The 27,674-nt window shown below is 34.5% G+C and overlaps 1 protein-coding gene across 1 annotated transcript in view; it reads right to left on the reverse strand.

Moving 5' to 3' along the window:
- The window catches only part of TNNI3K (TNNI3 interacting kinase), a 277,662-nt gene that overhangs the window by 232,618 nt on the left and 17,370 nt on the right, over window positions 1–27,674 (reverse strand). Inside the window, exons 3-5 of the mRNA XM_040627127.1 lie at window positions 26,978–27,063; window positions 25,516–25,613; window positions 6,149–6,259 (exon numbers count right to left, since the gene is read on the reverse strand). Coding sequence (XP_040483061.1) covers window positions 6,149–6,259; window positions 25,516–25,613; window positions 26,978–27,063 — 295 coding nt within the window. The remainder of the gene's footprint in view (window positions 1–6,148; window positions 6,260–25,515; window positions 25,614–26,977; window positions 27,064–27,674) is intronic.

Genomic DNA, 27,674 nt, shown 5'->3' on the forward strand with positions numbered 1-27,674 from the left:
GTACTTAATGTTTAATAATAGCTAATTGAACTTATGGCAAAGACTTGAGTACAAAAAAAAAGTGACACTCAAGGTAATGTCCTCTTGTATCAACCTTACAACCGATATACACCTAAGGCACTGCTTCTGAAGCCATAAAATTACTGATTATGATATATAATCTGTGATCTTGTCTCAGTCGCTAGACCAAAAGCCTAGATAGTAGGAGACTGTCTCCTTGCCTATCAGAAACAGTATTCTGTAACACTGAGCACATTTGGTAATTAGGACGTAGAGCTTCTTAGTTTTGACTTCTGAGAAAACCACTTTTGAATGCCACAGGAGATGTGGTGTTTCTAAATCAGGTCTCAGTTCTCAAAGGCTGTGTGTAAAATAAAGGCTTAGTTTCAGATTTAACCATTTGATATGAATGAATATTAAATTTTGGCATCACAGATCTGCAAATGACTATTCAGACCAAGTTTAGAGTTCATGCCAAAGAATGGTAATTAGAGGGGTACGTGGGTGGCTCAGTCTGTTAAGCATCTGTCTTCAACTCAGGTCATGATTCCAGGGTCCTGGGACCTGGCCCTAGGTCAACTCCCCGCTCAGCAGGGATTCTGCTTCTCCCTCTGCCTCTCTCCCACCTGCTTGCACTCTCTCTCACTTACTCTCTCTCTGTCTGAAATAAATAAATAAATAAATAAATAAATAAATAAATAAATAAATAAATAAAATCTTTTAAAAAAAAGGAATGGTAATTAGAATACCTATCAATCATTAATGGCATTCACTACAGTAATACTTGGACAATTATTTACAATAATGTGTATATTTGGCCCTTGTTGTGCTTTTTGTACCTGAATTGTAGTAGCCCATGATGTTCATATAGGATTTGTTTCTCTGCTTGCAAAATTTTGGGAGACATCAGAGATAAGGCAATGGCACTGTACACTGTGAAATGACATAGGGTTCTATTTTTTCTAATTCAGAATAAAGTTCATAAGGGACTACAGCCTATTCATTAGACTGGAGGCAGATCCGATACTTTTTAGTTACAAAACTCCTGAGCACATTACCTCTTTAAGAGAGAGAGAGAAAGAGTGAGAGAGACCACATTTTATAATTCCAAGCATTCACTTGTTTGTGCCTTTGGGGAGAAAACTAAAGCCATTTTAAAAGAAATAACTTAGAGAGAGTCAGAAGCTTCATGGTAAACAAACTCTCTCCTGAAACATTCAGATGATTTAGTTAAGAATGAACTGGAACAACATCAATTGCATTTCCTTGAAATCAGAAATAAATTCCAAAATAACTGGGAAGCATTTCTGAAGCAGTGTTTGGATAAGTGTTTACAATCTGAAAAAAAGGATAAGGTAGGATAGAATAAATTCAACTATAAAAATAATATTCTCACCTGCACAAAGTGTATATGAAACTGTGACTTTCTGTGAGAAATAAAACACTCCACAACCCTATACATTATATATTGTGTCATCTCAGACATGCTTTTCTGCTTGCTATTCAAACAGTTGTCTATAGCTACAGATAATTGATTTGTCTCCTGATAACTTTAGAAACTACTGCATGAAACACCAAAGTGTAACAGCTTTTACAAGAGTTATTCGACTAAGTATAAAGTGTTTTACACTTGGGGGGTGCGTGTGTGTGTGTGTGTGTTATGTGCTCACATACATGCATTATACATCCATGGATCCTGGATGCCTATATACTAAGTACCATATAAAGTTATTCTTGAATCAATTAATGTTGCTCAAATTGTATATGTAACAATGTCTGGGCTTTAGATACTAAGATATTCAGTTTACGTTTTGTTTTCTGAATACAGTTTTTGTGTCTTATGGGTGTTAAGCCTGTTTTAGCAACACATACAAGAGTCAAAAGGGAATAATTGTTCTTTTATTTACAAGACTACAAATTTGAAGTAGATTACCAGGTTTGAGTCCTATTCATCTCATTTATTTATTATCTGAATGACCCTGTGGAAGTCATTTAACTTCTCTAATCCTTAGTTTTCTCATTGATAAACTAAGTGTAATGGTAGCTATCTAACAAGAGAGCCAAATGACAAATGCACATGAATAATCAAGCACTACCAAATGTTAGCTAATATTTTTCATTTTCCATGGTTGACGGAGCATATGACACATGTGCCTCCTGGATTCAAAGGGGAGAAGAGGGTTTAATGCATTTTTGTAGTTTGCTGACAGGATCTTGGGCCTTGTATAAAGTAGCATATGGACATGTATTGATGGATAAATCAGGGAGAAGTAGTGAGACCCAGGACAAGCATTATTTGCCTCCTTTTCAAAGCACAATAAGCCTAAATCTGAGTCTCAAATTGCAATCAGCATGTCTAGGAATCCACAGCACATGTTCTCTTCTATTATTGAAGGAGACAGCTGCCTAGTTGATGTAAATTTTATTGTAAAATTGTTTAATAGAATTCACAATTATGGGAGGACAAACACACTTGAGACACTAATGGAGGTTCTGAATTTGATATGTGTAGACAAAGAGGGCTGTCAGACTTAGCATCAGTTATTGTTGCACAGAGACAGGTGGGCCATAAAAGAAAGTGACTACTAATGAAAGGGAACTCCCACTGATCCACTGCCACCATCTCTGTTAACCAAGAGTGAAAAATAGGAGTGAAATAAGCATCTAAATTTTTGGTATAAGTAAAAACTGTATGTATTTTATCCCATTGTATTCATTGTACTTTCTACACCATTTGATACCCAGGATCCTTTATCTACTGAAATTCTCTATACTCCTAGTTATTGTGATAGTACCATCTCTTGTTTTCCTCACACCACTGTGACCAATCCTTCTTTGTCCCTCAACGGCTATTCAATAATTCAAGTCTCTATGGATAGGGGCTCAGTCCCTTGCTACCTATTAGACCCAATTTATAACTTTCAGCTATCCTGGCTTCAAAAATCACCTCTTCACATATAATTTTCAAAAACTTACACTAAACCTCAACTTCTCCATTGAATGCTAGTTGTGTATTTCTAAATGATTAATGAATATTTCCACTTGAAAATTTGGATATTGTCAGTAGATCAACATGTTGGAGCTAATTGATTTCTCCTCCAAATTGATTCCTTTACCCAATCTTTTATCTCTGTCTGTTTAATCATCATATCATCACTCTGGAACCCATACTAAACACTGTGTTCAAAGAAATCCTCTTCAATACATTATTTATCAAATCTCCAGTCATTCTCTTGTTCAAAAAGTCTCAATGGCTTTTTTTCCTGTTAGGAAAAAATCCTATTGGATGTAAATATGTTTAAAGAGCAGGAATTTCTGTCTTCTATTTATCTCTTTATCTACCATACCAACTAGGCATGTGTGTTATACATCATAAACTAAATAATGGCTTATTGAATTGAATTAAACTCTTTGGACTTTTATTCTGAGTTTCCTTAGTCTGGTCTATTCCTAACATCCAAATTTACTTGTAGGGACTCTTCACAATCTGTTCATCTAGCATTATAATCACTCTCCCCTAAATGTGTTCAGCTCATTCTTCTTACCATTTCTGGACATGATTCCTCTTTTCTCTGTCCAATTCTCATTACTCTTTAAAGTTCAGCCCAACTTCAAAACCTCTCTCAACAAATCCTCCCCCAACTCTTTCAGTCCATGTTGATCTCTATTCCTAGTGAATTCCTAACTCTTCTCATTTTGTGTTGTCATTTCTTGCTATGTAATTATCACATTTCTAATTGTCCCTAATTTCCTTACTATTTTACTTTTGAATTGTTTATATAATTTTTCCTGTGTATAAATTTTGTGTGTCCAGCTACACTATAATGTCTTTAGAAGGAAAAAGTATGTCATATTTTCTTATATCATTCCCATATTCTAGCACTATGCTATGGAAAAAGTAGAGGTTCAAAAATATTTATTAAATGAATGAATGAATATGGGGGGAAGAAAATATATTAAAAGTGAGTATTTATTGCAATTAATAGCTTTGGAAAATAATTCAAAGAAAAAATTTGCATTTTGAATATGATGCTTGTAGGTTTTTTGAATATCATTTTCTTTTATTATCTGATCTGTACCTTAATTAGTCCATTAGATAAGAAGCGAATAAGTGTTAATGCATATACACCTGCTTTATGTACCAGTAGTGACTGACAATAAAAGTCACTAAATGTTATACAACAGCTAACAAAGGAAGTTAGAGAAGCCATGAAGAAATGCAAGACAAGAGTGAAAACCTATCTGGAATGATTTTGGTAAAGTTTGCCCTGAGGGTGGTAGAATTAAATTTCCTTCCACACTATGATTTACAAAGCAAGAAAATAGCTATTTGGCTAGGAGGTGAAGGGACGAAGCTCTTAACCACCTTGCTTTTGAAACTCGTAATTCTATCCCTCACAAATATAATCAGCTTAGCAGTAGACAAAAAGGATTTTGTTTTACAAAACATATTCTGCCATTTTCCCCCAGCATTAAGAGGTTGAATGTATCTCACTGGAACTTAATGTCTACCTCATCAATTCTTCCATCCAGACTTCTTAATGTTTACCTTCCATTTACTTTATCACTGGCCTCAGTTGGTTTCTTTTTTGGAAAACACTGATATTTAGATGATTCTAATGAAATTTCCTCTTAAAAGTAACACAGATTCACTTACACTTACGGTGAATCTCACCAAAAAGATCTATTTTGAGGGGGAAATAAGACCTAGTAAGGGGTGGAAATGTCAGCATGAAGGAAACTATTTTGCTCTCAATGAGCTACGGTAGTATTTACTGAATGTAAGAACCCTTTAAAGTGACTCTGTTAAGGGAGGTGGATCACACCCATTTTATAGGTTTTATGTATGATTTTATATGCAGCTCTACTTGCTCACAGTTGGCACGTGTGTGTGTGTTAGCAAAGAAGGACAATTTAACTTGTAACATGACCCAAGGGAGAAATAGATAACTATTTAATAATAAAGATATTGTGGTTATCACAAATAATACGGTGTGAAAATCATGGTATTTTGAGTAAACTGACCAGGATTCCAGACATGGTTCTTTTTCTCAATGGCTTTGCAATATGTAAAGACAATGACTATACAAGAACTGTGGTTTTATATCTATCAAATTGCAGTGACATTAAAAACTATTTCATGAGGATTTGTGAGTAGATTAAATAAATAATACGAATGAAAGAGCTTTGTATGAATGAAATTAATATTTTAGTAATTAAATCTAAGACAAGATCCAGAGTCCTTCCCATGGTCTTCAAAAATACTTTGTGATCTTGTTTGTAACCATCCACCTGACCTCATCTCTATCACTCTATCTCTAGCTCATACCACACTAATAAGTTTGGCTTACTTGTGTCCCTGAAACACAACTAATTCTTTTCTGCCACAGGATATTTGCATGTGTTATCACATATATTTTATATATAGTTTCATTATGTAGTTTATTTTAAATGGTGCCCACTTCTCCACTCTTCTCACTTTACCTTGTTTTATTCTTTTTCTAGTACTTACTACTAACTGACATTATATGTTTTCTTTTCTTTATTGTCTATCTCATTCTCTACAACCAAATTCCAAGAAAATGGAGTTTTGCCTATTTTTTTGCTACTCTCACCTCAGATCTAGAACAATATCTATGGCACAACAGATGCTTAATAAATCAAATAATACATAAGTGAATGAATGAATGAATGATCTATCATTGAGTCCTTAATCTATATAAGGCAATCTGCAAAGTGCTTTATATGGATTATCTAATTTAATCATTACATTAAGTCTATTATAATTTCTATTTCATAAATGAAGAAAACAGAGAAGACAGTAACTTGTTTGAGGTAAACACAAAAAATGATGGAAAATGAGCTGCCTGTCTCCAAAATCTATGCTTTTAATCACTCTCTAAAGCCTGTGTGTATCCAGGCATATTTATATTAATTGATGTTTGATTATATTTTTATAAAATAGCCTGAATCGATTATCAAAAGAGCATTTACATAGCTTAACTTGATCCTCCAAATAAATGTATGTGTTCAGTACCTAAAAAATAAACCAACTCCTAGAATCCGAAAAGCCAGCCTTTGAAAATAGTTAAGAACAAGAATCAAAAGAGCCAGGTTTGTTTTCACAGGTGACCAACGTGAGACTTACCTCCAGGTGACCAGCTATTGTAGCAATATGCAGGGCAGTGAGGCCACCATACCCAACCTGCTGTATATCAGCTCCACTGTGAAGCAGAGAGGTGATCAATTCTGCACTGTCCTGTAAAGAAACACATCTTTAGTGTTACTTTTCTACTAATAGCAGGTTTGGACACTGTGCAACAGGATATATTGATTCCCTGACTGTCAGCCAGTTTAGGCGCTCAAAGAAAACCTAAGTGTGATTTCTGGCATAAGAGCACATGAGACAGCAGAGAACAGCTCTCAAATGGTTGAAATGTAGGAACAAATGACAGGGCTATTCAGTTTCAATCAATCCTCTACCACTTGATCGTGAAAGATAGAAAGGACATTACCTATGGTGAGGCTCTTGCAAACTCAACTCAGTCTTATGTGTAGGTTACTCCAATAAATGTGCTTTCTCTGGCAACTGCATGATTGGACTGACTGCAATGGACTATTTCCTGGTAATTCAGTAATTGCTTCTTCTCCACATATGTGTCATGGCTCCTATACATAATTAATGACGCATAGTGTCATGGGCCTATACATAATTAATCAGTAGTCTCTTTCTTAACTTGACTCATTTTAACAGTGAAAATATTTGTAGTATTTAGGCTTTCGAGTTAGAATAATTTACGCAATGGCCAGGGCGCCTGGGTGGCACAGCGGTTAAGCGTCTGCCTTCGGCTCAGGGCGTGATCCCAGCGTTATGGGATCGAGCCCCACGTCAGGCTCTTCTGCTAGGAGCCTGCTTCTTCCTCTCCCACTCCCCCTGCTTGTGTTCCTTCTCTCGCTGGCTGTCTCTATCTCTGTCGAGTAAATAAATAAAATCTTTAAAAAAAAAAAAGAATAATTTACGCAATGGCCAAAGTGATCCTTACTTTCCTTATACTATTATTTGCACTGTTATCTCTGTCTTTGGAGAGACAGGGAACTTTTCACAATATTAATAGCAATTTACACTCACTGAATTTTTATTATGTAATAACCTCTCATATGCATTAACTTATTTAAACCTGGTACATGGTAGGACTTTAAAAATGGTTAATAAAAAATAAAACAAAAAAATAAATATTTCTCTAAATTATCCTATGAAAAATTACTCTTTGTATACGTTATTTTATAAATCAGAACACTCAAAAGAGTGATATAGAGGGTCACATATTCATAAAACCCCACAACCGGAAGGGAATGCATGTTTAACACCCTCTCTCAAAGTAAGAATTCAAACCACAACTTTAATACTTGCCTCACCAACACCTCAAACACACTCTGTGGCAAGAAATTCAAGTCTTCATGAGATAGGCATTTGCACTTATCCATAAAAATACTATTTCAAATACTGTTGGTTAAGAAAATCCTCTCATTAAAAAAAAGTTTGATTTCTTAATGCTGTTACACATAACTAAAGGTTATGAAAAAGGATAAGTTATAAAAAGTGAAAAAACTTTGTAAAGAATTCTAAATAGCAAAATTAATGTTATAGTTTCCAAATTTTCTACTCTGCATACCTGTTCTATTAAATAAGTTAAATATTTTGTGTTCCTTTACTATTCCATTGGCTCCTTCTGCTTGGATATAGACTTGCATTTTCTCCATTCTTTTTTTTTTCCACCTAAGCTAAGCTAACTTTATCTCTATCGTTGCCTTCATCTTCCAAGCTTCCGTACAAAGTTACTGACACTCACTGCTGACAGCTGTGATCTCATTTCTTTAGTAATCTCTAGCTATGTATACCCAAATCTTACTACATAAATCCCAACTGAGTTCACTATACTCCTTACACATTGAATTTTGCTCTTTCTCATACCATCTCTTCTCCCTTTGTGCTTACCTTATATTATCAAGAGAAACTGCCATGCTAGTTTCTTCCACCTAAGATAGAAGGACATACCGTTGTTCTGAAATCACCTCCTCAATTTCAGAAGGCAACCTTGTTTACCAAATCCAATGTCAATCCTCCTCCTCTCTACAGTCAGATGATCTCTTTCTTCTTGCCTCCTCTTTGTTTCTGTCTGCCTTCAAAAAGTGAGTTTAGCCTCAATCCACTTTCTTATTCCAAATGCCAACTTTGGCAATCAGATAACTTCATCTTTAGTCCAAATCCCTCTAAATTCAAATTCCATACATCCTGCCTATCGATGGCATCTCAAATTAAAAACTCAAAATTGCTCTCGTAAATACCATTCATAATTTTCCCAGTGTTATCTGTCATCTCCTAGTATTTCTTATTCATGACATTTTCTTATTCCAAATGTCTGTGAGTCCTTCAACTCAATCAGTTTCAGAATTCTGTTGGTTCTAACTCACTAGTACTTTCTATATTTTTTCTTATTTCTAACATTACCCTCATTTTACAATCTTCTCACTAGTCTCCATGAGTAAGCCTTTTCCCACTGCAGTCCAGCCTCCATACTGCTACTAAATAAATATTCTTATACACAGTTTTGATGACATTATTCTCTTTCAATAAACCTTTCATACACCTAACAAACACTTAATTGAACATATATGGTATGTGAAACACTGTTCTGAGCAGAGGGAACATGGAATTGAGTAAGACAGTTAAATTTCTGCTTTCATGCAGCTTATATTTTTACTGTGTACATGTAAGAGAAGAGAGATAGAAATAAACAGATGAGACAGGGCACCTGGGTGGCTCAGTCAGTTGAACATCCAAATCTTGATTTTGGCTCAGGTTATGATCTCAGGGTCCTGGGATCGAGCTCCCCATTAGGTTCCACATTCAGTGGGGAGTCTGCTTGGGATTCTCTCTCTCCTGTCCCTCTCTCCCTCTACCCCTATCTGCCCTCTCCCGTGCACATGCTCTCTCTCTCTCTAGAATAAATAAAAATAAATAAATAAAGAAAGAAACAATATATAGTATCATAAAGTACCAAAGACTGTGAAGGAAAACTAGCAAATGATAAAGTGGCTACTTTAGACTGAGTAGTCAGGGAAAGCTTCACTTCTCTGACACGGTACAGTTTGAGATAAACAGTAAGTACCAAAAAGGAGAAATCCAAGCCACAATTTCAAGGATGGCCACTGAAGATCAGGAAGCAGCTAAGTGTGAAACACATAATTTCCTAAGATGAAAATAAATTTAGTATGCTTGAAGGCCAGTGTTGAGTAGAAGGTTAAAAATAAAGAAAGGAAAAGTAATGTTCAAGATGAGGTCTAAGATACCTGATCTTATAGGGCCTTGTAGGCCATGGTATTTGGTGTTCGAATTTTTTCCAAGTGCAATAGCTGGCAGGAGAATGACATGATACTGAGCTAGGGAAGAATCAGGAAGAAGCAGTTTTTGAGGTAGAAATAAAATATTTTATTTTTCACATATTAAGTTTTAGATACTTACATGAGATCCTTAGGGTTAAGACTGTGGGTACTAGAATTACCTTCCTAGTTTGAATTCCAGCTCTGCTAATGACTATGTCAACTGAGGCAAGTTACATAACCCCTTTACACTAAGTTCCTTGGTTATAAATAAAAGGGACAGTAACTGTATGTCCTGATGTGATACACATACAAACTGCATTCACAACTGATGTGATAATACATTTAAAGTACTTGAAAAGTATCTGGCAAAATAATACTCAATAAACTTATTGCCACTGGACACAGAAGACTGGGGCTCAGTTTGGTCCTCAGTGAAAACTTCCAAATAAGAAAGTGAGTTGACTCTATCATCTAACTCTTGTTTCTTATTTGCCTTTACCTCCTCCCCTCAACTTCACTTCTTCTGCTTCATTAGTTATCCACTGAATTAATCAAAGTATTAAAGCACAGGAAAACTCTGAAGCAGTACTGGAAATAGTAAATGTCTACTAGTTCTGCTTCCTCCAGAAAAAAAAAAAAAAAACAAAAAACAAAAACCAATTCACAGGAGTTAACTCCAACCTCATCAATAGCTTTTATTTTTTAAATGGTGAACGCTAAAGACAGGTGAGCTAAAGTCTCTGAGTTAAATAAAAAAGACATCACCTTAAAACATTTTTCCCTGCAGATGGGTAGGCATTTAAATGCAGGGAAATGGAGAAAGTCTCTGTAAGCACAAAATCACTTTTTTAAAATTAATTAATTAATTAATTTATTTATTTTTTCTGCTTCTTTCATTTAGCACAATGTTCTTTTTATTCCATAATAATATTTTTATTATATTATGTTATTCACTGTACAGTACATCCCTAGTTTTTTATGTAAAGTTCGATGATTCATTAGTTGCGTATAACACCCAGTGCACCATGCAATACGTGCCCTCCTTACTACCTGTCACCAGCCTATCCCATTCTCCCACCCACCTCCCCTCTGAAGCCCTCAGTTTGTTTTTCAGAGTCCATAGTCTCTCATATGTCTTTTTAAAATAGAAGGAAAAGATGATAAACTTTAGCAAACAAAAGTATTAAAAAATACAGTAAGATAATGACAAATTGGAGAAATATTCACAATATATAAAACTGAGAAGTGGTTTGTATATTTAATATATGAAGAACTTGTACAAATCCATAGAAAGATGGATATTCTAATTTGACAAATATCTATTAATGAATATCTATCTTATGACAAGCACTGTACTAGGCTATATTAAAATAATTACATGTAAAATAATGGAATATATGAAATATTTATCAGGCAGATTCTAGTAAATGCATATTCATCCTTTTCTTAACTATCTTTATATGTTTCTTATTTAGCCAAAATTTGTGGAATATAAGAGAAAGTCACAATTTCTTCAGAATAGTCAAACGTTGAGGTGGGTTTGAAGTACTAAATTATCCTTTCATATGTTGGTAAGATTTCTCACGTTGACCTCTGATTGATCTGATCTTTTTTTTTTTTTTAAAGATTTTTATTTATTTATTCGACAGAGATAGAGACAGCCAGCGAGAGAGGGAACACAAGCAGGGGGAGTGGGAGAGGAAGAGGCAGGCTCATAGCGGAAGAGCCTGATGTGGGGCTCGATCCCATGATGCTGGGATCACGCCCTGAGCCAAAGGCAGACGCTCAACCGCTGTGCCACCCAGGCGCCCCCTGATCTTTTTTTTTACTAAAAACTATAAAGATAGAACTTTTAGCTTCCTAAGCCATGCTAAAGAGAATGTAACAAAACAATCATTGCTACTTAAAAATTGCTTACTATGGGGTAAATACCATGTAAAATGTTTTATTGACATCATCTCTTCAAGCTTCACAACTTACCTATGAGAAACATACTATTATCCTTATTATGGCTGATAACAGTCAGACCCAAAGAATTTAAAGTACTTGTAGAACCTTAAGTAGTTTGTAAGTGTTGGAGCTAGATATAAATTTGGGTGTGTTGGACTCCAAAGTCCATGCTTCACATTTGAGGATCCATGGTGCTTTAGCTGATCTTTCCTTAGTTCGAATTATCAAAGAGAGGATGTACTTTTGCTCTATTTTGTTGCATTTAACTGATGAGTCCCAAATATTTTTCCCCTCCTCTACAGAAGCATTGTGTTCTAATGGAATAGTTTTTAAAGTCAACAATATGGTACACACCTCCCAGAAAAAAATAAGCAAAAAAATTTATATAAAATAATAACATAGGTAAATTTTAAATATGATAAAGCTAATCTTATTAATTGCTTGCACTCTATGATATATAACAAGTATCTAAGGGTAAATTTTTTAAAAGAATGACCCTTAAAGGTTGGATAGGGAATAGTCTTCTGGAGAACTGATAGGTTTTCCTGTATGCATTGTCTAACCAAATTTACATCATGAGTATTCAATGGAATACACAGAAGCATTCTAAAGTGTGGTGTAAATAAGTCCCTGTTATGCATTAATGTGTATAATATTAATTAATTAATTAATATTAAAGATTTATTTATTTATGAGAGAGAGAGTTGGTGGGGAGAGGCAGAAGTAGAGGAAGAGAGAGTCTTAAGCAAACTCTGTGCTCAGCACAGAGCCAGAGGTGGGGCTCGATTCCATGACCCTGAGATCAGGACCTGAGCCAAAACCAAGAGTCCTATGCTTAACCAACTGTGCCACCCAGGAGCCCCTGTATGATATTTATTTTTAAACAATAGAAAATCCATATGTAGTACAATAAGGCTTGGACAAAAAAATCTGTCCAACAAATCCTTGAAAAAATAGAATCTAAGGACACAATAGACCTCTAAAGATTTATGTAGGTGGGTAAAATCTTTTTGTAATGTTAGCAACTCCAATTTTGTACTATGCATAAAATTGTAACAGCATCTAATATCTTGCCTATTGTTAGCACTAAAGCCAAGATAAGTAACCATTAGTGTCAGAAAGCTTAGATTCTCTACCACCAAATCACATAAATTAAATACACACACACACACACACACACACACACACACACACACACACTCGCTTATTTGTTGGGTTTTTTTGCTAATTCTATTTCAGAATAAAAACTAAACTGGGAATTTTTAATGTCTAAAATTTACTTTCTTCTGATTATAGAAATACGCCCTCTGGAGGTTTTAATACAAGGCACTAATTTGTAATCTTCCCATATAGATGTGAAATTTGTGGCCTTTCCCCTTGAATCCAGGTGGGTTCTGATCAAAAGAGTGTGGTAGAAGTAAACTATGTTTCCTCTAAGACTAGGTCATTTTCTGAAAAATTTATTCTTGAAGCTATTAGCTACCATGTAAGAAGTCTGAATAACTTGAGGCAGCCAGGCTATGAGGAATCCCAGGCCACACGAAGAAGCTACACATCATGTACAAGCTTTCCAGTCAAATGACCCAGCTACAGCCAGACTTACAGTCAGTCATCCCAGCCCAGGCACCAGGAATGTGAAGTCTCCAGGAGATTCTAATTCCCTGGTTGATAAAGTCCCCCAGTCATTTATGTCTTCTCAGCTGAGGCCCTAAATACAGTCGAGCAGAATCAAGCCATCCCTGCTGTGTCTTGTCTGAATTTCTGAACCAAGAATCCCTAAACATAATAAAATGACAGTTGTAGTAGAGGACTAAGTTTGGGGTAATTTGTTATGTTTCAACAGACAACTAGAACATGTCATAGTAGAAAATGTAGAAAATAAAAGGAATAAATAACAATTTATAACCTGTAGTACTACCAAATAATCACTATTACCATTTATGCGTTTATTTCCTTCCATTCTTTTTCCTAGGTATAGACCTTCGTGAAACTAGATAGAGCACAGACTAGCACAGCAAAGTAAACTTGAGTTTGCACACTATGGCCACTTCCTACATTTGGGACACGTTCCCTAACTTCTTAAGTTGTGGGTTGTTTTTTTTTTTTTTCTGTACAATGGAGATCATAATAGTAACAATCTCATAGAGTTGTTGTGAGGATTAAATCAAATAACGTAATGCATTTTGCATAATGCTTGATACATAATTTTTATTATTATGTACACAATTGAGCTATACTACATATAGAGATAAATAATCTCCCTTTTTCATTTAATATAAAATAGTGAGTATTTCCCATTGTGAGGCAGATGTAGAGTTATGCTACTCAGATCTCCCTTCAGGAAGAGTGTGTTGGGAGTGTGGTTAGCTGGCAGCCTCCCTTAGCTAGCTCTCTCAGGATCCACTGCAGCAGTAGAGTTTAGAGCTTTTCAAGGTAGCCCCCAGTCATTGACTGAGAAATCTGGTGGTAAAAAGACTTAGCCATTGCCACTCAAGCTTTACTCCACTAATAGGCAATTTTTGCTCTGGAGCTCCCATTGGGCTGGCAAAGATTTTAGTAAGTCTGCATTGTGGTCTGAGAGTTTCCCCAGACTAATTCTACTACCTTCCTTTGCCTTTCACAGGTGACAATCCCAAATAAATCTCCTGTACTCCAAAATCCCTTTCAGAGCCTACTTTTCAAGAACTCAACTGGCATAACATATCATAAAATAGGTTTCCTTAGTGTATATTTAAATCAAAGCTAAACTGGAATTTGAACTTAGATCTTCTGATTTTAAGCCTTACGCTTTTCTCAATACAACATGTTACCCTCCACCCCCAACCAATATTCTACTCTCAATTTTTTTTACCTTTCATGTATAAGCCCTGACTATGTGTTCTTCACCTGTAAAAAGGGAATCTAAGACCTGCTGTATCCATCTTATAGGGTTGTAACAAGATGAAAGTGTATAATGTATGTGGGAATGTTTGTAAACTCAAGATTCTTGTAAGTATAAATTCATATATTAATATTAAATGTCTCACCCCCAAGACTGATCTATAAGAACATTCACCTTACATCTTAGTCCACTCTATCCCCAAATATGTATAATCATGAGCTACCTCAATATCTTTACCTGCAAGATGTCAGAGTTGGGCTAATTTGTTTTCTGTAATACCCTATCTAACTCTAATATTCTAATATTCCCTGAAATGTCACATCAAGCTGCAAGGAAGACCTGAACTTGGTTTGGAAAGAAGACTGGGTTTCTGGATGTGAAAACAGGGGTATATATGTAAATATTTTAATGTGCTTACTTAAGTATCTTTTCTCTACAACCCAATTTATCCATCCCAGCAATTATTACAGCCTGTTTGTGCTAGTAAGGAAAAAAGTAAAAAAGCAGTTTTGTAGTCTTCAAAGAATATTAAGGTTTCTTTTAGGGCAAGGGACTATACAGAGCTTCAGTATGAAATATATTTAGTTCTAGGCATTAAAGTTTAATGGACTACAGCTGCCTCATACATCATAGATATCTCGATGAAAGAATCCATTAATCAGTATAAAAATAACTGCTCATGAAAGTTCACACCTACATGCCTCTTGTTGAAATAATTCTGAATTTACCTCCACAAAAGATATCACTTATCAAAGGTTCTGGTGTGATAGGAATACTTGACTTTGCTTGAAATTTTGAAAAAAAGGAAAGAGAAAAGAGAAGGAACACACTCTTAGATTGAGTACCTGTACTCAGGGTAAGGCCTCTAAATTTGCTTTTGACCTCTTTTTTTCTCATCAACGCTGCTGACCCTTCCTCTTCTGTTTCCTAGTGTTCCATAATCATGTCCTGTGGGCTGTTTCCAATTGGCCTTTGAATATCCTTGTTCTCTCTTTCAATAATATACTGTTGATTTAATACGGAGGAGCTAATCAGAATCTCTGGGAGTTTGGAAGAATGCAAATACGTGCTGTTTGAAAAAGCAAATTGAGTATTATAATTTTTAAAATTATAATTTAGATTTTATTTATTTTAAAATTTAAAAAAACACATGTAAACAGATAGTGAATGTTTATGTTTATCCAAAGGAGCAAAACTTTAAAAAGATCGAGAAACGTGCTACTGTAGAAATCTTTCTGTGATCCTATCTCTCCTGAAGATACCACCCCATCTTTATTCATTGCCTACATTTTCCCAACTCCATTTTTTTAATCCATTTTTACACTCTCTATTCCCACAAATTCACTAAAACATCCCTTAAGGAGTTACCTGACACTTTTCTAATTTCCACATCTAATGGCCAAAATAGAACATATTTTGTCCAATGTCAACATGATTCTCCTTCTTTTGAATAATAGAATTATTCAACATAGAATTATAACTTCATTCATTTACTTATGTAACATGTATTTATTGATAAATATACACCAGGAATTGTTCTATGCACTTAGATTAAGATGATGAGCAATTTAGATCCAGTCTCTGCCTTGGTGGTGCTCATAATTCTACCAGAGATTACAAACAGGTCACAAGAGGGAAACTATGTATATGTTTTGGCTTGCATAATACTTACAATTTAAAATTTGAATTAATAGGGGCGCCTGGGTGGCACAGCGGTTAAGCGTCTGCCTTCGGCTCAGGGCGTGATCCTGGCGTTATGGGATTGAGCCCCACATCAGGCTCCTCCACTATGAGCCTGCTTCTTCCTCTCCCACTCCCCCTGCTTGTGTTCCCTCTCTCGCTGGCTGTCTCTATCTCTGTCGAATAAATAAATAAAATCTTTTAAAAAATTTGAATTAATAGAAATTAAATATCAGGAAACCTCATAATTTCTGATTCTCTGAAATTTGGGGCAATACTGGGCTTTCCTTCCTACATGGCAATGATCAGCTGGAGCTGAATGCTGACTGCTTCCTTTAAGTGGAGCATAAATTCTCTAATTTGTCACAGTCTCCACAATGTCTTATATCTCAGAAACACTGAGTCCAAGTGTTAACTCCTATTTAACTTTGCCATATTATCTAACACCTTAATTCACTTATGTTACCTGCATCATTTCTACATGTACTTAAGATTGTGACCCTTCATCTAGAGGAAGATGTAGAGAAGTGATCAAGTAATGAAAGAGAATTATTCACAGTATGATATGGTATACAGGTTGTTTAAGAGAGTACCTTGGAGGGGCACCTAATCCAGACTTGGGAGGGGTCAGGGAAGGTTCTCCAAGAAACAGTGGTAATATAAGAATTGAAGGATAAGTTAGTGTCTTCAATTTATATCCTATACAGTTTTTACTGAGAACATGTTAATTTAGAGATTATGAAATAGTGGTTTACTAAGAAGAAATAGAAGTATAAAAAAATGAATCTTAATTTTGCTCTAATTTGTGGGTATAAATGTTTTCTGGTTCCTTAAATTAAAAATTTTAAGCAGTGTTTAAAAGTTGCAGTTAACTGGAGGATTTAATTAAGTACGCAAAAAGAAAAAAAAAGTAAGATTCTTTGTGTGTGCGTGTGTGTGTGTGTGTGTGTGAATTTTGTTTCTTTTTCCCATAATTTGTTATTATTATCTTGACAAATTCCCATCTGGAGAAAATGCTCTCTTTAATCAGGAAACTTTATTTATTCAAGTAAAAAGATAACTTGGATTTTTAAAAAATATCAATTAACTTTGTCCTCTAAATTAATGGTTTTCAGCAGAGGGTGATTTTCTCCCCAAGGGGTAATGTCTGCAGACATTTTTTGGTGTTACACTGGGGATGGGAGAAGTGGCTACCAGCATCTAGAGACTAGAGGCCAGGAATGCTGCTAAATATCTTACAATGCACAGGATAGCCCCTACAACAAGGAATAATCCAATCCAAAATATCAATAGTGCCGAGGCAGAGAAAATCTATGTAAGTAAAGGATACAGAAACTACAAAACACATGCTTTGTGATCTGGATTTTAGGATAGTTGAAATAAATACCAATTTTGCAATCAAATACACATGCTAATAAGAAAAAACATCAGAAAAAAAGATACAACAGTTTCCAGGGTATGGATCGCCATGAACAGAAAACAGAGCTTTCTGTTAGGCATGGTTGTGTGGTAATAAGAACCTAGGTCTAGGTGAGGCAAAAGACATAGGTTGAGTTAAAGTTTCCCCCCTTCCATTCTCTTTCCCTTTGTAATAAATAAATGACTTCTTGTGAACGATTGGAATGAGATCTTGCTAGAAATCTGTAGGATGGAGTAAATGACCATTCAACACCTGCTTTTATCATATGAAATGCTTAAAAAAAAGTTGACTAATCAAATGTTATTTTTCATTCACAGGAGAAATTTCAAGTGGTTTGCCTGTGTATTGAAGGAAGGGTATGTTTGAGGTTAATTAGACAGTCAGATATGTTTTTGTTCATTAACATTCTTACTCAAGATCTTTGAAACTATGCAAATCTCAAATTTTTCCCCAAAGTCTTATGTTTCATTTTAGGAGCACAATTTAGATACCATTTAAAGAAGTATGCCCCAAAGTGAAATGCCAATATGACAGGTATCTTGTAAGAAAATTAATTAAGGTGCAAAAAGAAAATATCAGAAATTTTATTTATCTTTATTTATAAAAAATAATTAAATTTTACTAATATTTAACATGAAAATTTGTATTGGTGGTCTCAGTTCATGTATCAGTTAATTATGTGTCACATACAATACCCAAAGTATGATAAATAAATACTTGTAATTCCAAATGGAGAGAAGTTGACAGTGCTTCTCACTTTTTTTCTTTAGCATTTAGTACATAAGGATGCATTATAGCTGATGTGAGTTAATTTAGGGGATTTATAGATTTTAATATCTAATTTTAACTGAATTTATCTCTAAAAATATTGGCAGATTATCTTTAAAAAATTCCTGTGGAAAAAATCACAGAGGAAATGTATATTACTATTATAAGAAGAGAAGGAAAATGACAGGGCTGGCATGCTGGCAGTTTTCTTTCTAGTAATCTGAGCTTTTTGTAAGCCAAATTTCCAGGTAAAATTAATGACAATCTAATCATATTTGAAAACAAATTTGTGAAAATATTTTGATATTATCAAAAAGGATATATGAAATATGGATTTATGCCCACAAATTTTAACTGTCTGCCAGAGATTGTATTTTTGCCTAGAACTATTTATTGATAATTTTGTTCATAATTATAATTTATGAACAAATATATGCATTTGGGGAGCTAATTTTATATGGCATATGATAAAAAAATTGGAATCTATTGATCTAAGCATAGACTTCACTACTTTGATGTTTTTAGGATTACATATTCTCATCTCTTTAGAATGTAATTATCCAGAAGACACAATCTTTTGTTTGTTTTTCTGTATAAAATGGCTGAACATTAGGGGTGCCTGGGTGGTTCGGTCAGTTAAGCTTCTGACTCTTGGTTTTACCTCAGGTCGTGATCTCAGGGTTGTGGGATAAGTCCCATGTTGGGCTCTGTGCTCCGCATGGAGTCTGCTTGGGATTCTTTCTCTCCCTCTCCCTGTTCCCCACCCCCTGCTCATGGGCTGGTGTGTGTGTGTGTATGTGTGTGCTCTCTTTCTCTAAAAAAAAAATTTTTTTTATTAAATGGATGAACATAAGGTGTTCAATAAATGTTTGTTTGAAATGAAAGTTCAACAATGATAGTTAACTTTTATTGAGTACTTACTATGTGCTAGGTATTTTGCTAAGTACTGCATATGGTTTGTCCTTTTTAAAGCTATAAACCACCCAATGAAATATGTAATTCTATTTCCTCCATTTCAGAGACTGAAGGAGAGAGTAATTTGTTTAAAGATACATAGCTAGTAAGTCTCAGAACTGAGATATGGAGAAGCAAATAGTTTAGCTTCTAAGCTGACAGTCTTTATTAAGGTATGTTATATCAATCAATATCAAGTATTGTTTGTGCTAATGTTTGGATACTCATTAATTTCTCAAGAATATTTATCAAGGGTATTTTATAGGTCCTTATACACTGAGGAATTAAAGAAAAAGACTTACTCTTAATGCTAAATGTTCACAGAACAACATATGAAATATCCAAATAAATAATTATGAGTGCTGTAATATAAAACAACGTGAACTTATAATTGAAGCCCAAAAGAAAATACAATAAAATCTGCTTGGGAATTCAAGAAAGCTCAAGGAAACTCAATTTATCTTGGTTTCAAATATGAAATAATCTCCTATTAGGAAAAGAAATAAAAATATATTTAAGCAGAAGAAATAATAAGAATAAAAACACTGGAGTATGAAAAATGCTTGTCTTAAAGAATTAAGTAATCTACAACAGTGCTTTTCAAACTTTGGTCTGTAAACCTGTTGGCTGGGATTAAAAAAACCAAAAACCAAAAACCAAAACCACATTCTGGTTGGTTAGGGGTGGGATAGGGAATGAGGTTCTGCATTTCTAAAAATCTGTCATTTGAGGCAGGTGCTGCTGGTCTTCTTACCACAATTTGAGTTGCAAGACTTGAACAGTGATCCTTATCATTTAGCCTTAGACCACTTATATCAAAATTGCCTAGGCTTTTTGTTAAAATTTTAGATTGCCAGCATAGTCTATATGTACCAAATTTGATTGAAGTGAGATATAGAGAGAAATATCCATTTTAAACATGCAATTACCATATAATTCTTATGCATATTAAATTTGAAAACCATTAGAGTTGGGAGAGCAGAGACTGTAGGAAATTCTGAAAAGTGATTCCAGCAAAATTGTGAATTAAGGGATTTTGAATCTCCTACTTAGGAGCTTGAATTTATTATGCAGGTAATGGACAACAACAGTAATTTTCAAACAGAACATTGACATTATAGATTTGTGCCTTATGCAGATCATTTTGGAAGTAATCTAAAAATAGATGGGGGCAAGAGTGGATAACTTGTACAGATTTTCCCTACTGACAAGTCAAATACATATATGACACAACTGTTCTAAGTCACTGAGAAGATGAACAAAAATCTGTGATCTTTGGAAGAAGGGAAAGACACAAAATAAGCCTCCACAATATTCCATGATCAGTCTGACTTTCTGCGTGAGATATTTCTTTGTTACAGAAGAGAAAGTGAAAGGGCAATCATAATGAGTTGACAATCCAGATTAAATTTCTGGAATTATAAAACGACTGTAATTTGTCAAGCAGGGTAACTGAGCAGAAGAAGAAGCTGCACAAAGAGAGGACTGCAAATATCTGTACTGAGATTCACTATGGATTTTTTAGTTGGGCTGCATAGAAACAGCAAAAGACTCTGTAGTAGATAAGATCACCAATTTATGGCTGAAAAGTGAATGGTAGTGATGGAAGAGGTCATGTAGTAACAGGAAATTTTGGAGTTCCAGAAGTCAGAATGGAGACTTTACTAAGTGACTTGGGCATTCAGGTAAGATATCAAAAATCCACACCTTAGGAGTAAAAACCATATTCAGGAGTAAGGACCACATCCTGGAGTAAGAGGTATGCCATTAGGCTAAGTTTGAAACGCAAAGAGACCCACCCTAACTAAAAATCAAATCAAGATTGACTAGGTGAAATGTAACTGCTTTCCAAAAACAAAACAAAACAAAACAAAATAAAACAAAACGCGACACCCTTTAAAGGAAGATAACATGATGATTTACTGTAACAAATAATACATAATGTCTAACATGCAATAAAAAATTAATAAATATGTGAAGAAACTGGAATATGTAATATGCAGTCAAGAGAAAAAACATTCAATAGAAATAAACACTGAGGTAATCCAGATGTTAGAAACAACAGATAAGGCATTTAGAACAGCCATTAATGATAGCTTCAAGAATTTAAAGGAAAATATGGAAAAATGAATATATGGGTAATCAGAGAAGAGAAATTGAAATTATATTTTAATATCAAAGGAAATCCTGGAACTGAAAAGTGTAGTATCTCAAATGAATAATTCTTAGCAGATTTTCATCAGATGGGAGATGGCAGAGACATTGTTTTTGAACTTGAATTCAAGTAATTAGAAATAATCAAAAAATTTTTTTAAAGATTTTATTTATTTATGTGTCAGACAGACAGCCAGCGAGAGAGGGAACACAAGCAGGGGGAGTGGGAGAGGAAGAAGCAGGCTCCCAGCGGAGGAGCCCGATGTGGGGCTCGATCCCAGAATGCCGGGATCACGCCCTGAGCCGAAGGCAGACGCCTAATGACTGCGCCACCCAGGCGCCCCAGAAATAATCAAATTTTAAGAACAGAGAGAAAAAAGAAAATGAACAGAGACTCAGTAACCTGTGGAAGATTACCAAACATTCTAACATACATACTTGAAAAAATAATGATCAAAATCTCTGAACTTGATGAAAGCATATACATACAGATTTAAGAAGCTCAATGGACTCTAAAAAGCACTGCACAGAGAAAATCATACATAGGATTATTATAACCAATCTGTTGAAAATTAAAGATTTTTCTCACATTTTCTTTAAAAGACATGAAGTGTTTATCACAAAAATTCTAAAAACATATTGGAATTTATAACATGTATAGATATAATGTATATGGCAACAATAGTATAAAGAATGAAGATAAAGTGGAACTATACTATGGAAGGTTCTTACGTTTAAAGTGAAGTAGGCCAATATTAATAGACAGTGCATGTGTTTATTGAAGATCCACAGTGTAATCACTAGAGTAACCAGTTAAGAAAAAATGCACACAAGTTTTACCTTAAGAAAATGAAAAGACTAGCCACAGACTGGGGAAAATTTTGCAAAATGTATATCCAACAAAGGACCCATATTCAAATACATAAAGATCTTTTCTTATAATTCAAGAAAACAATAAATCACATTTAAAAATGGGATAAAGATTTGAATAGACACTACAGCAAAAAAATAGTGACAAATATGCACATGAAAATCTATTCAACTTCATTAGTCAGTAGAGAAATGCAAATTAATTATGAAATACTAATATACACCCAAAAGAAAGGCTAAAATAACAAATATTAACAAGTGTTGGCAAGAGTGTATAACATAACCACTAGAAACAAATACATTGTTGATGGAAATGGAAGATGATGTAGCCAATTTGGTAAAGGGTTTGGCATTTTCTTATAAAATAAACATGCACTTATGATATGACCCATCAATTCCATTCCTACATATTACCCAAGAGAAATAAAAACAAATGTTCAAACAAAGATTTGTATATGAATATTAATAGCAGCTTTATTTTTAACAGTCAAAATATGGAAACAACCCATATGTCCATAAAAGGTAAATTGTTAAACAAATGGTACTATATCTACAGAAAGGAATATAGATCCTCAATTAAATAATTACTGAACACACAACAATAGTGTTATGATAAGTGATAGAAACCATATATAAAAGAAAACATACTGAGTGGATTGCATTTAGGTAAATTCTAGAAAGGGAAAAATCATATTGATAGAAAACACATAGTGGTTTCCAGAGGTCAGGGGTATAGAGGGGGGAACTGACTACAAAAGGGAATGAAGGAACTTTTTTATATGACAGAAAAGTCCTATATCATGACTGTGATGATAGTATATGACTATATACATTTTTAAAAGTCATCAAATTGTCCACTTAAAATTGTGAGTTTTATTGTGCATAAATTATACCTCAATAAATCTAGCCTCTATAAAAAAAAACTAAACAAAAACAAAGCAAAAACAAACTAAACAAGTAAGAGGAGTGCTAACCAACCACATGGAATTAAAAAACAAAACACCTGCTCCATTATTATTAATGAAAGCAGAATTGCCCTGCTGGTAAAAACTACCCAGCCCTGAGTTGAGCCCAGCATGCCAGGGTATATGATTAAATGAGCTGTTGATGTGACCAATAAAAAGATGTGAAAACCAAATTATTTCATTTTGTGAGTGGTAAGAAAAAATAAAGTTCACTTGCAATATTTATAAAACTCCAAATAAGTGTGTATAAGTAACTGTTCTGTGGGCACCAAAATATTAAAATCAAGAAAGGAAAGAAAAGGAAATAAAGACAAGAAAATTTCTTTCAGATAAAAGGAGATTCAGAGACAAGAATACTAAAAATGAATGATTCTGGAATCAATCCTAAACAAGAAAGAAATAAACAGCTTTTTATAAATGACACTAATAGGATAACTAACCAAATTTGAATTTGGACTATAGATTAGATAATAGTATTGCATCAATGTTAAATTTTCTGATTTTGATCAATGTACACTGATTATGTAAATGGGTTTTCTTTTTCTTAGGCAGGTCAGGGAACGGATGATTAGAACTAGATTTAATGCAATGGTAGTATGAATGGCTACTTTATATTATTTCTGTGTTTTAAAGGAAATTATAAATTTGTTTTTGCCTTTGTTAAGGAATAAGTAATCATGCACTCTGTTACAGCCTTTTCAAAATTTTTGCCTTCCTTGCATCCTAAGACTCTATATTTGTTTAAACTTGCTAAAAAAAAAAAAAAAAGCTAGTCCATATATCCTTCTGTAAAATATATGAAAACAGAAGAAATAGAGCAAAGGGAATTATAAACATGGAAATTTAGTTTTGATAAACAGAAGTAGAAGAAATCCTGTAAAGATTGTAGCTCTAAATCATTCAGAATGCAATGCTATGGTTGTGTCATACTAAGTGTTGGGAAAACACACTAATATAGAAGGGAATCTCCAGTCAGCTTCCGAATTCATGGTTTCGCATACTGCCTTAACTATACATCACTCACTTCTTATTTGTTGGAGCTCTTCTACTTTCACCTCCTGCTACTCAGCAGAAAAGCCAGCATCAGACACTGTTTCCCACATCCTGAACTCAGCCTCAATTCCAGTTTCACAGGATATTTAGGAGGTATTAAAAACAAGTTAGCACATAACTGACGCTTTCTCCCAGAAAAAAAAAAAAAAAAAAGACTAGGCATTGGCTGGGTGCAAAAAAGGACTAGTATTAGAGCATTTGCACTATGAATCACAGGAATATGTGAATCTGAAATATGGGAAAATATGACTCTCTTTCCCCACTGTGATAAACTCTAAAGGTTGGGGGAGGGAATATAGTGCAAAGTGATCCTGATATGAGCAAAAGCTGTCCCCCCGGCCCCAACAGCTGCACATAAAAAACTGAAATAAAAATGTCACAGATTCACATGAAATTGAGAAAAGAACAAAATATGCAATATAAAAATGAGAGTCTGAGAGTATGAGCCAACTGCACTTGATTCCAATCACTATTCTGACATTTATTAGATATCTAACTTTAACCTTCAGTTTCCTTTTCTATAAAATAAATCCTATTATGCATCTCACTAAGTTATATCCCAATACTGACTATCCCGGTTTTTCTAATCCACTTTTATATTTACTTTCTGATCAGGTACTGAGATTAGTTGGGAAATGGACTGATGCAAGGAAATAAACTGAAGAAAAAGTAGGAAAAATAAAAGAAGGAAACTACAGGGAACTTTAGAGGTATTTTTTTTACAAGATTTTATTTATTTATTTGAGAGAGAATGTGCATGAGTGCCCACGTGTGGATTGGTGGGGGGAGGGGCCAAGGGAGAGGGAGACAGAGAATCTTACGTAGACTCCACACCCAGCACAGAGCCCAACACAGGGCCTGATCTCACCATCCTGAGATTATGACCTGAGCCAAAATCAAGTCAGATGCTTAAACAAGGTACCTCTAGAGAAATTTTTAATTAAGGAAAATGTGCAGAAAGAGTAATGTAGCTTCAATGTGCTTCTTTTATCATGAAAGTCAATCTCATCTTCTTTTGCACAGAGGCAATTTGGTCTCCTGGTGAGAAGCTCTGGCAAGGGGAGCAGATGACCAGTTCCTAAAACCTAACTAACCCGTTAACTAACCATGTAGTCTTGGGGACAATAATAGTATTCACTTACAGGTTTCTTGTAGGACTTAAATGAGCTAAACATGGAAAGCATTACAAAGAGTATGTGTCTGGTATATAGATGTTACCAGGTCAATATAGAGAAAGGGCTTCACCTAGCAATGTAATGCTCTGGTCACTCTGCATGTTCTTCATGATTACCAATTTGCCACCCCAACCCCCACCCCCACCCCCCACACACAAAGAAGAAGAGGAGAAGGAGGAAGAGGAAGAAGGGCAGCAGCAGTCTGAAGATACACATCATCCTTAGCTGTAATACAGTATTATGGGAACAAAAATATTATACCTTGTAAACTGCCAAGTGTAAGGCTGTAAATCCATTTCTTGTTAGTCGAGATGGACGAAGCCCTTTTAACATAAGGGTTCTAATATGTGACTTGTTGCCTTAAAGAGAAAAGTGAAAAAAGGTTAAATTGTTGTGGGGGTAGACCAAGTGACTTTAAAATCTCTCTTTGACCTAATAATAAATTCACATTGATGTATGAAAATGTCAGACATGTGGCACCTGGGTGGTTCAGGTGGCTCAGGTGGTTAAGCGGTTGAGGGTCGTCTGACTCTTGGTTTTGGCTCAGGTCATGATCTCAGGGTCTTGGGATCTCCGGCCCTGGGCTCTGTGCTTAGCGCGGAGTTTGCTAATCCCTCCCCCACCAATTCTCTGGCACTCTTGCTTTCTCTCTCTCTCTCTCAAATAAATAAATAAATAAATAAATAAATAAATAAATAAATAAATAAAATCTTTCTTAAAAAATGTCAGACTGCTCTTCTGCAGGCCGTTTGTAAAGTTTTCTATTAACTGACAGCCTTCCTTAGTAGTGAACATTTCTATTACACTTATAGAACTTTGTATCAGTGCTGTTTATTTTAATGCATTTATGTTACATTTTTTCTGTAGTACTCTCATCATCAGTTGGTTTTAAAACATAAAAACATGAAAATCCATTTTAATAAACAGTGAAACACCGTAGATAAAAATCTAGTTGTACCGGATTAGCAGTAGAGCTTATTTAGGTCAGAGGAATCTGGACGGAATAACTAAGGTTGGGAAAGCGTGTTTAAATTTCGGAGAAAGATCTGTTAAGTAGAGTCTGTTTAGTTTGTTCTGGGAGGAATGCTTACGGAATATGATTAGAGCTGATATTTCTGCATTAGTGTTTTTTATTTAAAACCTGAGTTCAAGGAAAACTAGTTTGTATTAACAAAGTAAATATTAATCATTCATTAATTTAATAAATTTGTTAAGAATCTACTATATGCCAGTACTTGGGATACATTAATGAACAAAACCAAACAAAATACAGGCCAAATTAAACTCTAAATCTTCACTTTGATCAATCTTCACTATGAGATTTTTATCTTTGGCATTTGTCTTACCTTACACATATTTTACTGAAGATTGTAAAGCAATTGCATGACGATATTTTAGGGAATGCTTTAAGTGCTTCTGAATTTAACTTAATCCCTGACTGGTATGGCCAATACTGAAACAAAAAAATTTTTGATTAAATTTCCAAGCAAATTAAGTGACTTAGTTCAGGGTAGGAACACCATGAAACTTAAATTCAGAGCTAAATCAAATGGAACATCTGCCTAGTAGTTACTGCTTCAACTGAAGGTTATCAGGGTTGTAGGGACAAAGCAAAAACGAAAATTGAGCATGAATAGAATTCTCTTGTAGACTATTAAGCAGCTCAGATCATTGACTGTATACACATATAACTAGTTTGTAAAGTATAGTTTCAAGCACTCACCTCCACAAATGCAGCATAGATGAAGTAGAGACAGCCCATTTTCTGTGCGGTAATTTAAGTTGACTTTACTGAAGGCATCATCAGAGCTGAAAAAAATTTTTTCATAGGATCAAAAATTTCACCTTTTAGTTTATTATTTTTCACTTGAAAAATTATGAAAGGGAATCCTGTTACTATAAATTCAGAAGTATATCTTCTCTAGGATTTTGTTGTATCTAGAAAAAGAATTTTGAATATACAGCCAAACAAAGAATACTTAACATCGAGAGAAAATAATATGAAAGTTTGAGAGACCGAGTTTAAGTTAAGGACTGTTATGCAGTTTAGTGTTCTATGTACGATTTCCTTTTCAAGGAAACTTTATAAATTAAAATTTATGGATAATAGAAATAGGAAACAGACATTTGAAAGTAAATTCATTCACATTCAAAATTTCACATTATATTTATGGAGAAAGTCAAGAAATGCCCTCCAAAAAAGAAAAAAAAAGTAGCATTTGATAAGAGATTGGAGAGAGGAATATAATCTGGATGTTTTACAAATTCTGCCTGAAGCAAAGTTTCCTTGTACTCTGACTGGGTCAGATTTCACAGATAAAGAAGTTCTAAACTCTGATCTGGTACTATGATACAATCCCTGGAGAGAAGTAGTGTTAGTGATTCAATTAATAAAATCCTTGCCTTTGTCTGAACAAAGA

The sequence above is a fragment of the Ursus maritimus genome, unplaced genomic scaffold (assembly GCF_017311325.1).
Source record: "Ursus maritimus isolate PB19 unplaced genomic scaffold, ASM1731132v1 scaffold_12, whole genome shotgun sequence".
NCBI classification, from domain to species: Eukaryota; Metazoa; Chordata; class Mammalia; order Carnivora; family Ursidae; genus Ursus; species Ursus maritimus.